Source organism: Podarcis gaigeae (assembly GCF_964106915.1).
Source record: "Podarcis gaigeae genome assembly, chromosome: 6".
Classification (NCBI taxonomy): Eukaryota; Metazoa; Chordata; class Lepidosauria; order Squamata; family Lacertidae; genus Podarcis; species Podarcis gaigeae.
In genome coordinates this window covers 69886646-69902491 of record NC_139682.1, presented here as the reverse complement: position 1 = coordinate 69902491, position 15846 = coordinate 69886646, and the positions used below count along the sequence as shown (strand labels likewise).

Below are 15846 nucleotides of genomic sequence, written 5' to 3'. Positions count from 1 at the left end.
AATACGGTAATTGCTTCCACTTTTGAACACGCCTCGAAAGTTGAACGGCTTCTGCTGCATGTTTTTCCATCTTTTCAATGGATTTTGCCGACCTCCCATTGCTCCTTGGTTTTCGAACGTTTCGGAAGTCGAACCGTCTTCCAGAACGGATTACGTTCGAAAACTGAGCTTCCGCTGTATTGCAGAAATACGTTCAAAAGTTCATAACTATAATCTAAGGCTCATAAATATAATCTAAGGCTTGTGTTGCATAGCAAACCACTGTGTACTTCAACAAGCATTTTCTCATGTAGCTTGTGTTCGGTGGTGGGTAATGAGGGTCAGCTGACCGAAAGCAGGGAAAGGGAGAAGTAAAATAAAATAATGCCAACAGGCGCACCTATTCTCTTGGGCCTAGCTACAGTATATTTTTGAATCTGAGTTTAAAGACTTCATTTTTATTTTTGCTGTGAAAATGGAATTTCATGAGAACAGGAGCATTGTTACTATTGTCTGCATTGGAAAGCCATCTGATTAAAACCACTATCCTGTGTATGGAAAAAGGATTCCTTGCCAACTCCGGCAGACTGAACTTCTCTGTGTCTTCGTGGGGTTCTTCCCCCTTCGGTGGGGAAGTCCCTGCATTGCATCCCACAAACTTCTTTCAAAGCAGAATTTATTGTTTCCTCAAGGGGCTTTACTCCAGACTGCATCTGGAGTAAAGAAAACATAAGTCATTTCTTTCAATAGATACTTCATTGTATCCATAAATTGTTTTGATCTGAAATTGCGCACTTAATTTTTTTCAGGACGGTCAGCCATATGGGAGTCGACTGCCATATGTTTTGTGCACAGAGCTTGGGAATTACAAAGGAAAAGGGGCACGTTTGATTTGAATCATGCTTTGGTGGCAGCAAAATGCAAGTTTCTTATGCACGAATCCCTGATCGTGCTCCCAAAAGTCTACTTTCAAGCCATGTTTCATCTCAAACTGTGACGTTTTGAGGTTCTGCAGACGATGCTGTAAGCACTGATGGAATCCAATAACTTCTGTTTAGTATTACTTATATTTAAAAAAAACCCAACCTCATAACAGCTGGTAGTTAGCTATCAGTGCTTCTGCATAATTTCCTGCAACATGAGAGTGCTTTGAATCTCTTGATTCTCAAGTGCCTTTGGCCAAGAGTAATTTAATTAATTAAGGTGCTTCGACCTATATTTCCAAAGCAAGGCTTGTTATTTCAGGGTTGCCAGGTGGAAATTCCAATCATAAGAGACACCAAGGAAACTATGGAGCAGTTCAGTTTCAGTTATCTGAAATTAGACACATACTCTTAAAATAAGAGACATCTGGCCACTATACAGTCATACCTGTGGGTTGCGCATTTTCAGGCTGTGGACTGTGCTGGAACGGGTTACTTCCAGTTTTCAGCGCATGCGCAGAAGTGCAAAATGATGTCATGCACATGTGCAGAAGCGCAGAAGCGTGTCACGTGCAGATATAGTGCTGCGGGTTGCGAACGCTGCGGGTTGCGAACGTGTGTGATAATATATCACTGTATATTATTTCCTCCATGCAGCTACAGTGACAGAACTGCATAGCATGGGGGATTTTGAATATAGGAACCATTATTGGATATACAGTGGTACCTCGGGTTACATACGCTTCAAGTTACATATGCTTCAGGTTACAGACTCCGCTAACCCAGAAATAGTACCTCGGGTTAAGAACTTTGCTTCAGGATGAGAACAGAAATTGTGCTCTGGCAGTGCAGCGGCAGCGGGAGGCCCCACTAGCTAAAGTGGTGCTTCAGCTTAAGAACAGTTTCAGGTTAAGAACAGGCCTCCGGAACAAATTAAGTTCTAAACCCGAGTTACCACTGTATGAACTTTTCATTAATTCCAGACCTGGTCACAAGAAACACGACGTGTTCTGGTGCTTACATGTTTCCAACAGAAATGTGCTAGCATCGCTTAAGTTCTGTGTTTGACATTCAGAACACCTGAAGATTTTCTTTTGCAGAGCAGCTCTAGTAAAATTAATGACATGTACATTAATGGAATATTTTAATGTTGACTTGCAGAAGTGAAAATAAAGACTTGCAGAAAAGCAGTGACTGAAGTGTGAAACTAGGATTATAACAATTACACACATACACTTGGAGGCTTTAAACTTGTTTTTCCTCAAACAGTAACTTCCTTTGTCCTTTTAAAAGCCATAGTACGAACCACTTTTAAAACTGAGGGAAGTTTTTAAAGCATCTTGTTATGATATAGGAGGCCTGCTGTTCAAAGAAAAGCAAACACTCAGCTAGGCTAACATGTGAGCCTAAACAGCTCTTTGGATTATTTCAAGCAATGGTTTTATTTTGGTTGTTAGGCTGTGTGCGCGCGCGCGAAGCTTTATTTAGTTAATGGAGAAATTAGCTGATGTTTGTTTAGACACAAAGCAGTTGCGTTACCATTCTGAAATTTCACGGATTCTTCTGTGGTTTGGATCTCCTAGAATGTGGAGATATTTTGTATTTTTACAAAACGGCCATAGCACTGTATTAGAGCACATACTCTTGGTTTTGCTTCAGAATGTATAAATCTGTCACCTTTTACTAAAGTAACAGGGCACGTGATTTGCCTGCAAAAGTTCCTAGGTTCAATCCAAGTAGAACTAAGAAAAAGGCCCATGTGAAACGTTTGTTGCCAGTCACTGCTGCTGACCTATAGAACACCAGTGGTCTCACCCAAGGTCAAAGGAGGCACCCCTTGTTTCCTTTAACAGATCTGTTAGTTCTGCAGAGGAAGATAGTTGATGATGAACTTAAGGTAGCTTGTGAACAAAAAAGGAAAGGGTGGAGATAACTAGGGCCTTTTTTTCAGTCGGAACTTACCAGAACTCAGTTCCGGCACCTCTCAGGTGGGCATCATTGCCATTTTCAGAGAACGAGGGGGGTGTTCATGGTGAGTTCTGGCACCTTTTTTTCTAGAAAAACAGCATTGGAAATACAGTGGTGCCCCGCAAGACGAATGACTTGCAAGACAAAAAACCCGATAGACGAAAGAGTTTTCCGTTTTTTGATGCGCTTCGCAAGACGAATTTCCCTATGGGCTTGCTTCGCAAGACGAAAACGTCTTGCGAGTCTTACGATTTTTTTCGCTTTCCCCCCCATTTTTCTAAGCCGATAAGCCACTAATAGCCTTTTAGCCGCTAAGCCGCTAATAGCCGCTAAGCCGCTAATAGCGCTAATCCGCTAATAGGGTTGCTTCGCAAGACTAAAAAACCGCTAGACGAAGAGACTCGCGGAACGGATTATTTTCGTCTTGCGAGGCACCACTGTAACTTTGTTCCTTGAAGTAGTTCCTTCCTTTTACTTGTGCCTAACCTGCCACAGGGGACACGGGTGGCACTGTGGGTTAAACCACAGAGCCTGGGACTTGCCGATCAGAAGGTCAGCGGTTCGAATCCCCGTGACGGGGTGAGCTCCAGTTGTTCGGTCCCTGCTCCTGCCAACCTAGCAGTTCAAAAGCACGTCAAAGTGCAAGTAGATAAATAGGTACCGCTCCTGCGGGAAGGTAAATGGTGTTTCCGTGCGCTGCTCTGGTTCGCCAGAAGCAGCTTAGTCATGCTGGCCACATGACCCGGAAGCTGTACGCCGGCTTCCTCGGCCAATAAAGCGAGATGAGCGCCGCAACCCCAGAGTCGGCCATGACTGGACCTAATGATCAGGGGTCCCTTTACCTTTAACCTGCCACAGAACTTTACAAACTATTAAAAATGCAAAATCTTCAGATTCTTTGAAGGAACATTTTCATTTCTGAAATTGTTGTTTTCAATACCTTTGCAAATGGCTCGCATAATGTGGCAGAGCAGTTAAGCGTTTAAAGTCGGTTTTGAGTCTTTTGAGGTAGGTTGGTTTCTCTCTTGTAGCAAAATAGAAGAAACCATTACAATATGGGCTGGGGAACAGAATGTGAAAAGATTTTCAAGGTGACTTTTACATTTCATAGGTATTTATGTGTAAGAGTGAATGGTTTGATATAAATTAAGTTATCATCAGATAAATAAATAATATAATAAATAAATTATTGTATTAACTTGATCTAGAAAATGTGAAATTAGTAAAGTCTTTCTCGCATCACCCACATTTTCTCCATAGACCTGTTGGATTTTAGAACTGAATAAGCAGAATAAAAGCGTTATTTATTTCTTGATTTCTAGGGTTTTCCAGGCGATATTGGTGTTCCTGGTTTGAATGGCCCTGAAGGCCCAAAGGTAAGCAAATGTGAAGTACTGTTGTAAGGTCTTTCAGAGTGCAGGATAATATCAATATTCCTTGCTTAGAAAAAGTGTAACTTTTTTTTTACTTTGAAGTCACTATCCATTTGCTTCAAATAACTTTTATTCAGAGGTCGGTCTGTGAGAAATCTTTTAGATCTTGACATAGGTAAACTTGCTGCTCTTTAAAATACAATTGCATAGTTCTCTCACAAAAGCACAGTAGGAGAAGAAAATGGAAGAAAAATAGGCACAGTTGTTGGATCCTACCAGTTGGATGTATGAAGGAAGCAAGGGTAAAAAGATAGGCAGGTACAGATCCTACCTCAGTTGTTTTCACACTTCCCTTACCAAGGGATCCCTGAAGCCAGAAGGGAGACTCCATAGACTTTCTGGCGCTGTTCTAGGCATGGTCAATGATCAGCTTACAATTGAGACTGTGAGTCATAGACTACCTAGTCATAGGCAGGGCTAGATCTCTTCATCATTCATGGATGATGAAGACAGCAGTAAGATGATTGTGCAAGGGAGCTGTAAGCCTGAATCCTGAATTCTCTGATGCAGCTATTAACATTTCCTAATCCACTGTTACCAATAATTTTGGACTCTTAACTAAAACAGGTTGTCTAGAACAAGGGCAAGAACGTGGTTTCCCTAGCCATGATCTAGTATCCTTGCTTTGTGGTTGAATGACTAACACATTGAATCATAAACAGACAGTGCTATCAGAACTGTGACAGAGTTGGGTTCAGGTCACAAAACGCCTTGTTCTCAGCAGCTTCTTCCTGCTTCTTCTTGGATAGGCTTCTGGAACACTGGATCCAGTGTGGATAGGGAAACCAAGGTAATGCTAGTTGTATCTTGATAAAGGTCAGTTGGGAGGGTCCAGTGGCACAGAGTCCACTGAATTTTGAGGGTACTCTCTGAAGCTGCCTCAAAGGGCCTTTGAATTTCCAAGTGGTTGCAATCAGATGCCCAAAGACGAACTGAATGTATGGTGTCAGCATGCATGTGACCACCTAGGCCATGGTGAAGAACAAGCTTTGCTGAAACAGAGTCAGCATGGATTATACAAGGGCAAGTCCTGTCTCACGAACTCATGAGAGTTCTTCAAGAGCGTCAGCAAGCGTATAGAGAAAGGTGATCCGGTTGACATAGTGTGCTTGGAGTTTCAGATACCTCACCAAACACACCTGAGTATGCTTAGCAGCCATGTAGTAAGAGGACAGGTCCTCTGGTGGATCAGGAATTGCTTAAGTAGCAGGAAGCAAACCGTAGGAATACTGTAAATGGACAGTTCTCTGAATGGAAGGCTGTAGAAAGTGGAGTACCCCAAAGACCTGTGGCCTGTATTTTTTAACGATCTAGAGTTAGGGATGAACAGTGACATGGCTACATTTGTTCATCATACTAAATTGTTCAGGATCATTCAGACAAAAAGAGATTGTGAAGAGGTCCCAAAGGACCACTCCAAACTGAGTGGGTGGTCAAATGGCAAATGCAGTTCAGTGTAAACAAAAATTTATTAACTTCACATATATGCTAGTGGGGTCTGAACTGGTGGTGACTTACCAGGAACAAGACTTTGGGCTCAAAGTGGATAGCTCAATGAAGATGTCGACTTAGTGTGCCGCAGCTGTGAAAAATGCAAATTTCATGCTGGGGATCATTAGGAAAGGAATCAAAATTAAAACTGCCAATATCATAATGCTGTTAGCTAAAGCTATTGGTGCGACTGCATTTGGAATACTGTGTGGGGTTCTTGTCACTTCACGTCAAAGCTGATACTGTAGAGCTGGAGAAGATTCAGAAAAGGGCAACGCAAATGATTAAGAGTGACTCAATCCATGAGGAAAGGTTGCAGCATTTGGGACTTTTTTATTTTTCACTAAAGCTTGTTGATATCCAATAAAGCTGAATGTTGGAAGATTTCATGACAGATTTTTAAAAAGGGACTTCTTCATGCAGTGCATAGTTAAACTATGGAGCTTGCTCCCACAGAAGGCAGTGATGTCCATCAACTTGGATGGCTTTAAAAGAGGTTTAGGCAAAATCCATGGAGGAGAAGATTATCAGTGGCTATTACTTATGACAGCTATGGTCTGCCTCCATGATTTGCAGCTGTATGCTTCTGAATGCCATTTGAATACCATATGACTTGTTTAGAAGTTGGCAGATGCTGCTTTAAAACATGGTCGCCATTGGTTGAAATTTTTGTATGACTATGCCCCAAGTTCTGCTAAAACGCCTATCAACTCTAAATACACCTTGTGTGGACTATGACATTCTCCCAAGCCTAAGACCTAGAAAAAGCACCTCTCCTGCAGCAACAACTTTGATTGCAATCATTGTCCAAGTCCAATGACACATGTTGATATGAATGTTGATGTTATGTCAACATTTCAGCCATTTATTTGGGTACAAATATCTGCAATCGGGAAGTATGTTCACATTTCTCCCTAGTAAAATATACTGTCACAACCCTCACTGCTCTAGTTTATTGCTATTTGCTCAGATCCCTGCCAAAATGCTGATTAGTTAGTTGGAAACTTCAAATGTTGTTTGCTATAATAATAACTTTTACGAAGAGACTTTATGGTCTCCATAGATTTTTTTGGCTCTTGTACATGGAGAGCTCAAACAGCCATCTCTAATCAGAGAAAATTGGTGTCTTAACATTTGAGATGAGCGTTAGACAAAATGGAAAAGCTTTTACACAGTCTATAAGACCAAGAGTTGAGGCCTACATGACACTGGAAATGTTCAACTTTAGCACTCCCAGCTGCTTTGTGCTGACTGCGGTTTTGAGAACTTCCCTCTCCCTTTTATTTTTGGAAGAAAGCTTTGCTAAGCCTCTCTTTTCCTCATTCTTCTGTTTTTATGCTTCCACAGAAGTTAAATGTATGCTAACTGCCAAGAAAGCGTTACAGAACTTTTGTGTTAACACTAGTTTAAGATATCCATGTTTCATACTGCCTGCAAACACTAGACTGGTTGGTTCATTATTATTTTTTCTATTTCTTTTTCCAAATCCCTACAGTAATCAACAAATGTAATTCCCTGGTATATTTGAATTGTATTATTATGGACCATGATCTGAACATACAGTTCAGCTTGTAAACAACATTTTTCTTTTGACCTTTGGATGTGATTAACATCCAAACATGGTTGGAAGTATTTTCATTTCATTAGTTTTAGAAGAACCTATTGGTGGTTGATTTTGGTATGAGTGCTTTCCCTTGAGTTGTGTTTGCTAATGATATCTCTGGCCTTTCCATCACAAGAGCAGCTGACGTAAGGATGCTAATTGGTTAGATGAATCAATTAAAAACATTTTGAATATAAAGGCGCCTCCACAATTAACAGATTTAAGCAGATTTTATCTCAAGTGATTTTTTGATAATTAATATTAATTACTATACTTAAAAAAACCTACAGGTAGCAAATGCTATCTTCGAAGAGGCATTTTGCCCTATGTGTACTAAAAGTGGCAATGTGTCATCTAAGGATCAAAGTATGTGCAACTTTAGCTGCATTCTCATCACAGCTAGTTTGGCCTTGGATGCCACAACCATCAGGACAAAGAGAGAATGTTTTCCCCCGTCTGAAGATTTATGCAAATTTAATAGACTGATAAATCAATTAATCGGCTCATATTGATATGATTAATGGTCTACAAATTGTCTATTCCCATATGAACCTGCACAATAACTTGGCTCAGGTTCTGAAGCCCTTCCTGTTGACTCTGACAAAAGTGCGCTTGGTGGGGATATGGGAAACAGCATTTGCCATTATGGGCATCCAGTCCCATTTAACCATACACCCAAAAGCAGAGTTTGTGATGGGGCAGAGCACCAGAGCACCCTTTCTGATGTTGGCATCTCTGTGGCCAACCTAGACCAGAATGGGCAAGGCCATGGTGAGCTTGGGGCCACGTAGCTGTGGCAACAGCAGTACCAGATTGTTAGTCCTACTGGTGCAATTGTATGTCCCCGACCTTGCTGCCATCCTACTCCTGTCCCATAAAGCAGTGTTGGGAGGCCAACTCCATGGCTGTGCCCACTGCATGCATTGCCACTGCGCTTTCCACAAGCTGCTGAAAGGCAAGGCTGTCTTATTTCCAATGTAAACCTGGAAAGATGCTTTCTTTTCCACCCGAAAAGTGTATTGTAAGAGTAAGAACCGCCTGTCCTCAGAGGACGCTGCCACTCAGGTTTCTACATGTCAGCGATCTGGACATAATAATAATATAATAATTTATTATTTATACCTCACCCATCTGGCTGGGTTTCCCCAGCCACTCTGGGCGGCTTCCAACAGAATATTAAAATACAATAGTCTATTAAACTGTAAAAGCTTTCCTAAACAGGGCTGCCTTCAGATGTCTTCTAAAAGTCTGGTAGTTGTTTTTCTCTTTGACATCTAGTGGGAGGGCGTTCCACAGGGCGGGTGCCACTACTTAGAAGGCTTTCTGCCTGGTTCCCTGTAACTTGACTTCTCACAGAGAGGGAACCGCCAGAAGGCCCTCAGTGCTGGACCTCAGTGTCCAGGCAGAACAATGGGGGTGGAGATGCTCCTTCAGGTATACTGGACCGAGGCCGTTTAGGACATGCCTCCTGATTGAAAATGGGCAGGCCCAGAGCACTAACTCAGGCCAATAATGCAACATGCAGCCCCCTCTGGAGATTTTATTGATTACACAGCCCCCTCTGGAGTAATTTTATGATTGAATGATCCAAGTATGCCCAATGCAGTGGTATCTACCTTCTAGCAGAGTTGGATTTAGAAGGGAGCGAGCCTATATCAAGTATACATTCAGATAATCAGAGCAGGACCTTTCATCCGTGGCTCACGGGAGCCTTTAATTATTTAATTCATTTATGTCTTTCAGCGCACTTATTTGAGAATTAACTGCCACGCATGCTGTAGAATGGAAATAGCTGGTAGCTTCTTTCCATTACTTTCTGGTGTTTTGTTTGGACTGCTTACATGATATTAAGAACTTCACTAATCCTGTAAGAGAAAACTAATGGGGAAGTTGCATAGCAATGTGAAGTATATATGACTCTTTGTAGACTCTCTAGATTCTTTCCTGGCATGTTTGATAAATCTCTGAAAGACCTTCACCTTCTTTTTTTAGTTGAAACTCCTATAAGGACTGGAAACTTCAGTTAATTATCCTGATAGTGTCTGGAAACACTTTTTGCAAACTGGATAAGTCATGTCTCAAGATCCGCAGTAGCAAAGAAAGTTGCTGCCCATCTGCATCACATTAATTAATTAATAGTGAAAAGTATATCGTGTTCGTTGACAGGCATGCGGGAAAGAAAACCAACAGCCGTTTAGTAATATTTATATTTCCCCGGTACAACGTCAATGTTTGAATGTGTTTTTTGGCCCTTTCCAAGAATTTTGGATCCGGTATGTGCCATTTCTGGCCCTCTTCAAGCCATTCAGAAATTATTTTAAAATTATGCTGAATGTAGAAGCAGAGGCTGCATTGTACAAACCACAGTCTAGCAGATCTCATTGGCAATGTGGTTCATTAACTCAAAGGGTCACGTAGGACCTGAGGATCTGTTTGTCCTTTTACCTACACCTTGCATGATTGGGTTTAATGTATGTTTGCAGGATCATTTGGTCCAAGAGGAATAAACTGGTAATCCACTAGACGGGTGGTTTAGCTGGGTCAGCAGGATAAATCATAGTCCAAGACCAGGGAGTATTGAGGGTTGGCTTGAGAGTGGTTCCAAGGAGAAAAGATGAAGTGGCAACAGAGGCAGGGCAGCCAAACTCCACTAGGCTGGAAACTGGAGATGTGTTCAATTAAAAAAAGTATATGCTGGCACCCATCTGTCTCAACAGACAGTTGAGGGCGCCTCCGGAGGAGAAGTTCACACTGTTGGAGAATCACAGCACTTTGGGCTGCAGAGACTGGTAACTTGTGACTGCTGCATCGCCCGTTGTTTTGGCTGCGTTAGCAACACTGAATAGACCTCTCTGGGGCGCAAGCCTGGGCCGTGTGTCTGGAGGTCTTGTGTTGCCCAGACAACAAGCCCTCCCTCTGGGCCTAGCTGATGTGGTCCAAAGGAAAGTAGAGCAATGCATTTTGCACCAAATTGGCTGCAGGAGTTGCCAGAAGGAGACGCCATCCAACTGTCTTAGGGACTCGACTCGGGATTTGTGTAGGGTTTACTCCTTAGCCTTTTCTTGAGAACGAAGATTTCCTGCAAGGGAGTGAGTATGGATTCTTCCTCAGGGTTTACTCCCGAAACCTTTCTTATGATTGAGTATAGGCGCAAGGCAGCGGAGATTTAGGATCAGAATTTTCACAGCTGTTATAACAGTGGTGGTTGTTCCTAGATGATAGCCCTGCCTATGAAGAAAAGGACTGTGTCTCAGTGGCAGAACAACTGCTTTGCATGCAGAAGGACTCTGATTCAATCTGTGGCATCTCCATGAAGGGATGGGGATGTTCTCTGTCTGAAACTCTGGAGAGCCGCTGCCAATCAAGGTAGACAATACAGAACTAGACGGGCCAGCACCGCTCATGCCATCGTTGTGTTTCTCAGTGAACATTCATGGTTTTTGGGGTGGCTCACACAACCTACTTTGCACAAGGGAGCAAGCAACGTGGCGAGCTAACGATTGGTTGATTTCGGTTCTAGCCTTATAAACGCTTCTTGAAATCACACGTCTTCCTATCGTAAGAAGTTTTTGGAAATGTAGCTTGATTAAGGAGGTTGTAAGCCAGTTACCATACTGAAAAATCACGTGAAAAACTGATTGCAGTAATTACTGTTAGTGGTTTTAAAGTAGACCTCCCCTGTGGTGAATGCAGTTGACCACTTACTGAGTAGTAACTTAGTACAGTTATGGTTGTGCGTGTAATTATTTGAGCAGTTTTGTAACACCTGAACCCAATCAGAAATGTGTGAGGGTGGGACTTACCTCTGAATATATCCCTGAATATTAGGGTAGCCCTGCAGAACAGTGGTGAAAGTGGTGAAGCTAAACATCTGGCCTCCATCTACAGCTTGGTTGTGGTGTAATATGAAATGGCAAAGCTGTTGCCATTTATTGTACAAGCAGTAGTGCTTCACTAGATCCAGACATCCTCACAGTGCTGAACTTGTTCCTCAACCCTTGTTTTCTATCCTGAAGTATTCCGGAACAATATAACAATTTCCCCTTAAGAAGTCACATTATTGGCTATGCTATATTGCGATGCTGGATTATATAAAACAGCAGTTTCCAAATTGTACACAGGGGCACACTGGTCTACTCTGAGAGAACTGATATGTTATAAGAAGAACATTAATTAAGTAAGGCACCTGCAAGGACCCATCTCCCTGGAGTACTCCCTGGGGGAGGAGGAGATTTGCATTTTTGCATGATTCAGTGCTCAGGGCTTTCCTGCTTCCTGTCAGCTGGCAGACGTGCCACATATCTACGTTTGGTGAGATCAGGCATCTAACTCAGTTACTTCTAATGCATCAAAAGAGGTTTTTCCTTGTCTCTCTGTATGATTAACTGCTCCAGCCTTGCCTCATTCCTATACGTTTCTGCTGTAGCAGTACTTCCATGTCTCTGGCAAGTATTACTGGATTGTTCAGCAGTTTGCAATGCACAAATGCAGCGTAATTATCCAGGTCTAGAGGTAGCTGTCTCTTGCATCTCTGCATCTCTGGACTTGTCTCCTTTTGATCATGACTTATGCTCAGAGCAGTTGCTTGCAGAAAACAACATGGAACAGGGTTTCTCCGGTGGTGGGTAACCCTAGAGGGTGGGTTGTTTGTGTATTATTTAAGTAGCGTTTTAATAACTGAATGCATACAGAATATATAGCAAAGGCTATTTTGTGATTCTTAAATGAGACACACAACTGGATATTTTATGGTTGAGTTATGGTTGAGTAAGGCCAACTTTAAATAAATTGTGCAATGTACTCCTCTCATTCCAGGCTGTTAGTGAATTCATACTGCAGTCTTGAGAAGTTACCACTTTGATTGCTACAGCAAAACTGTTGGAGACCCTTAGCATGGAACTATGTTTGTGTCCGAAACTCCTTTCCCCAGTTTCTTTCTCACCTAAAATAGGAAAATATGGATTCATTCAGATCAGTGCCTTCAGCAGGAAATGCTTATCAGCTTTCCCTCGCTACAACCAGTTAGTTTCCCATTGTAGGCTGCCTTGTTCTGCACAACTGAAATGCATATGCAGATAATTGTATACATATTGTAGTTTTGCTAAGAAATTCAAATGGTCACAAGTTTGCTTCCTACGGAAACACTTAAAAGAATAAAATAGAGTGAAGTTTATTAGCTTTTATGGCATCACTCTTTCTAGGTTGTCTAGACTAACATGTTCATTCATTAATTTAAATATTTTTTGTGTGTGTTACTTAGGGATTTCTAGGTGACAGAGGACCTCCAGGACCACCAGGCCCCAAAGGAGTTGAGGTAAGAAAGCTACATTGTTCCCTTAATTTCACACCATTTTTTCCTTGAAATTGGACTCCATTTTCACTAACGTGGTTGCTTTTGTTTGCAAAGATATCGACCTTCTGTTTTGGCAGGTGCTGAATAGAAATTGTTACACATCGCTGTGCTATTTATTTCTTTTGATTCCTATGCACTGTTTAAATGAGCTGAATCTGGCAGCTTGCAGATATACTGAAGAATTAAGTTTCACATTCTGAAGAAGAATGATCTGGATGCCTAAATAAATTGAATGAAGTTGTTGAGTGCATACATTTTTTTTTCTTTGTAAGGTTAGTTTTAAGAGGTATTAACGTTAAAAGATATTTCACTTGCTGTGGAGACAGTGGAGATATCTTAACATTGTGACCATCAGAAACATAGATATAAGTAGCATCAACATAGGGTTTAATGAATATCTGTTTACCTTGGGAATTCCAGTAAATACAGCCAATCAAATACTTGGCATGTGAATTCTAGATGGTGGGTGAGATAGAGATGGAGAACCTGTTGCCTTCTAAAGGTTGTTTGACTACAGCTTCCATCAACCCCAACAATTGGCCACACTGGCTGGGGCTGATGGGAGTTGTAGTCCAACAACAATTGGAAGGTCACAGGCTTCCATCCATTCTGTTTCTAGATCTCTGACTGCTGGTTATTAATTATTATTTTTAACTCTTTCATGTTTAACTGCACACAGACCCATTTGGGTATTTAAGAGAATAGTACACCATGTGCTTAAAATAAACACAGCATTCAAGAATGGAGAAGAATGGCTAACCTGTTTTTATTTCAGGGAGAAGAAGGACCTGCTGGACCTATTGGGGGAGCTGGACCAAGGGTAAGTAACTTCATATTTTAGAACTGCAGTTGAAGACCTGTTGAAAGTGAAATTCTCCAACCGTTTGCCATTGTGGACTAGTGGACATGAGTTGGGTTTGTATTTCTGTCACTGACTTTTTAGAGAGGTCACCCTGTGGCTAAGTGAATCAATAGGGCATAGGAAACCCTTCTTCAGATCCTACTTGGTTGTGATGCTTGCTAGGTAGTCTTGGGCATGAAACTCTCTCTTGACATCCCTGCCTCATAGGGCTCTGAGAAGTTCAGATGAAAGCTGGGATGGAAACGTAGTCCGTGTTGTCCAGTTTTCTGCTTCCATCAGTGACCTGCCAGGTGCCTCAGGGTCAAACTGTGTGATGCACTTACTGCACCACATGCAGCTGTCTCTTTGTCTTCCTTAGATTAGTTACAGCCATGTCCCCCATTGTTACTGGATTGCAGTGTGCAGGGAGGGGAGGGTTATCCCTTTGCTGCTCAGCTGTGATCCTTCTGAAAACCACCCCTTTACACACCCTGTTTTATTTATATACTTCCATCTCATGAGGGTGCCGTTCAACAATAGGCAAACAGTAAAACATGGAAAAGCTTTAAAAACAATATTACGCCAGGAGGCCTAGAGAAGAGAAGAGGAAAAGAAAAGTAAAAAGAGAAGAAAGAGAAGAGAAGTTCTTATTGGCATCAAAGGTTACTTCCTTTTCTTCTTTTTGATAAAGACTCATCACCACTTTGGGGAGGCAATTTTAGGAGGTTGCAGTTGGGAAGAAGGGATAATCGTACCTTCTCTGTGTGTTTTGATCCCAACACATCCAGCATGACATGTAGCTTGACCCTCAGAGAAGCTCAGAGAAGTTGGGGATAATGGAAGCAGCCATCACTTGATGTTTGTTGCCACCATCTGGTCATCAAAGGTGTACTGCATCTGGAAATGAAAGTTGCATTGAAATGGGAATGGTATTATTGCAAGCAGCAGTAGTTCATGTTTTCTGCTCTTCGCCTTCCTGCCTCTTATCTGAGGGCCAAAGTTGACAGGACAGTGTTCACATAACTTATCAATTGGTAGGTCCAGTTTAGATCTGCGGACATGGGTAGGGCTTTATTCCTTTTCACCTCTCTGTGGTCCAGGCGGACACACATCAAATTTCTATTTACCTTTAAACAACTCATTGCATAGTTATTAACTGCATGAATGGTGTCACTTCAGGTTTGGCTCTGACAAGGCACCAGATGGAAAACAATATGTAAAACATCAAGGTTTATGAAAGCTGAATGATATCACTCTGTCTTGGTTCATCTGTTTTTATTTATTTGCTTTTTATTATTTTTTGAAAATATATGCTCTACCGAAATGTATATACACTTAATTAATTAAACAAGTTTTATATTCAAAATACAGTGCTTGTTTGCTTTTTCCTCTGAAGACCCAGGATAGATGTGGAGTTAAAAAAAAGAAGAGGCCCAAGCAAATGCTTTCACCAATAATATAAAGGAATATATCCCCAGTTTAATCTCTTCTGCACATACAACTTGCCAGAATCTCATAACACTTTTTGCATCTGCTGATTAGACGTTTTTCTAGAGCTTGATAAGAAGACACCTTTATATTATTTTTGGAACCTTGCTTGATGAGGACGCTAAACATGTTCCTCTGTTATCTAATAAGTTGATAGTAATGGTGCAATTGCTGGAAATTCATTCTCTTAAAATTTGTCTGTGCACGTTTGATGGCAACAAATTTCCCATATTCCATTTCTTGTCTTTCACTATAAGAACATCCCAGAATTCAGTATGATTTTCAGAAATAAATTCAATGAATTTTAAGGAATAATTTTAATGAATAAATTCAAGTTTTTATTATGTTTATTAATTTTTAATCCATTAAAATACTTTTAAGGAATAATTTTAATGAATAAATTCAAGTTTTTATTATGTTTATTAATTTTTAATCCATTAAAATACTCTGCTAATACGACCTTTTTGTAAAAGTAATATTTGAGGTCCTTCTGCACATTATTTGTTCTGTTCCCAAACCTGGCACACATCAAATTGCCCAGGTTGTTACTGTGTGTAATACAGCATATTCTGTGTTAGTTTAAGCTTCTTTTGTTCATATAAATACAAGAGCCTCTATATGTTCAATTTTCAATTCTAGCTAATCAACAGTGGCAAAGTTTAGCTAAGCATTGCTTTTACTGTGTCAGTGTAACTCAGCTCAGTCTATTGAAGCATGGACAGGTATTTTGTGTCAGGCATGATGCAACTCTGGTGCATTTCATGATT

At 41.2% G+C, this 15846-nt stretch overlaps 1 protein-coding gene across 1 annotated transcript in view; it reads left to right on the top strand.

Moving 5' to 3' along the window:
* COL24A1 (collagen type XXIV alpha 1 chain) overlaps positions 1 to 15846 on the top strand; it is a 169448-nt gene that overhangs the window by 68860 nt on the left and 84742 nt on the right. Inside the window, exons 20-22 of the mRNA XM_083743163.1 lie at positions 4193 to 4246; positions 12658 to 12711; positions 13526 to 13570. Coding sequence (XP_083599289.1) covers positions 4193 to 4246; positions 12658 to 12711; positions 13526 to 13570 — 153 coding nt within the window. The remainder of the gene's footprint in view (positions 1 to 4192; positions 4247 to 12657; positions 12712 to 13525; positions 13571 to 15846) is intronic.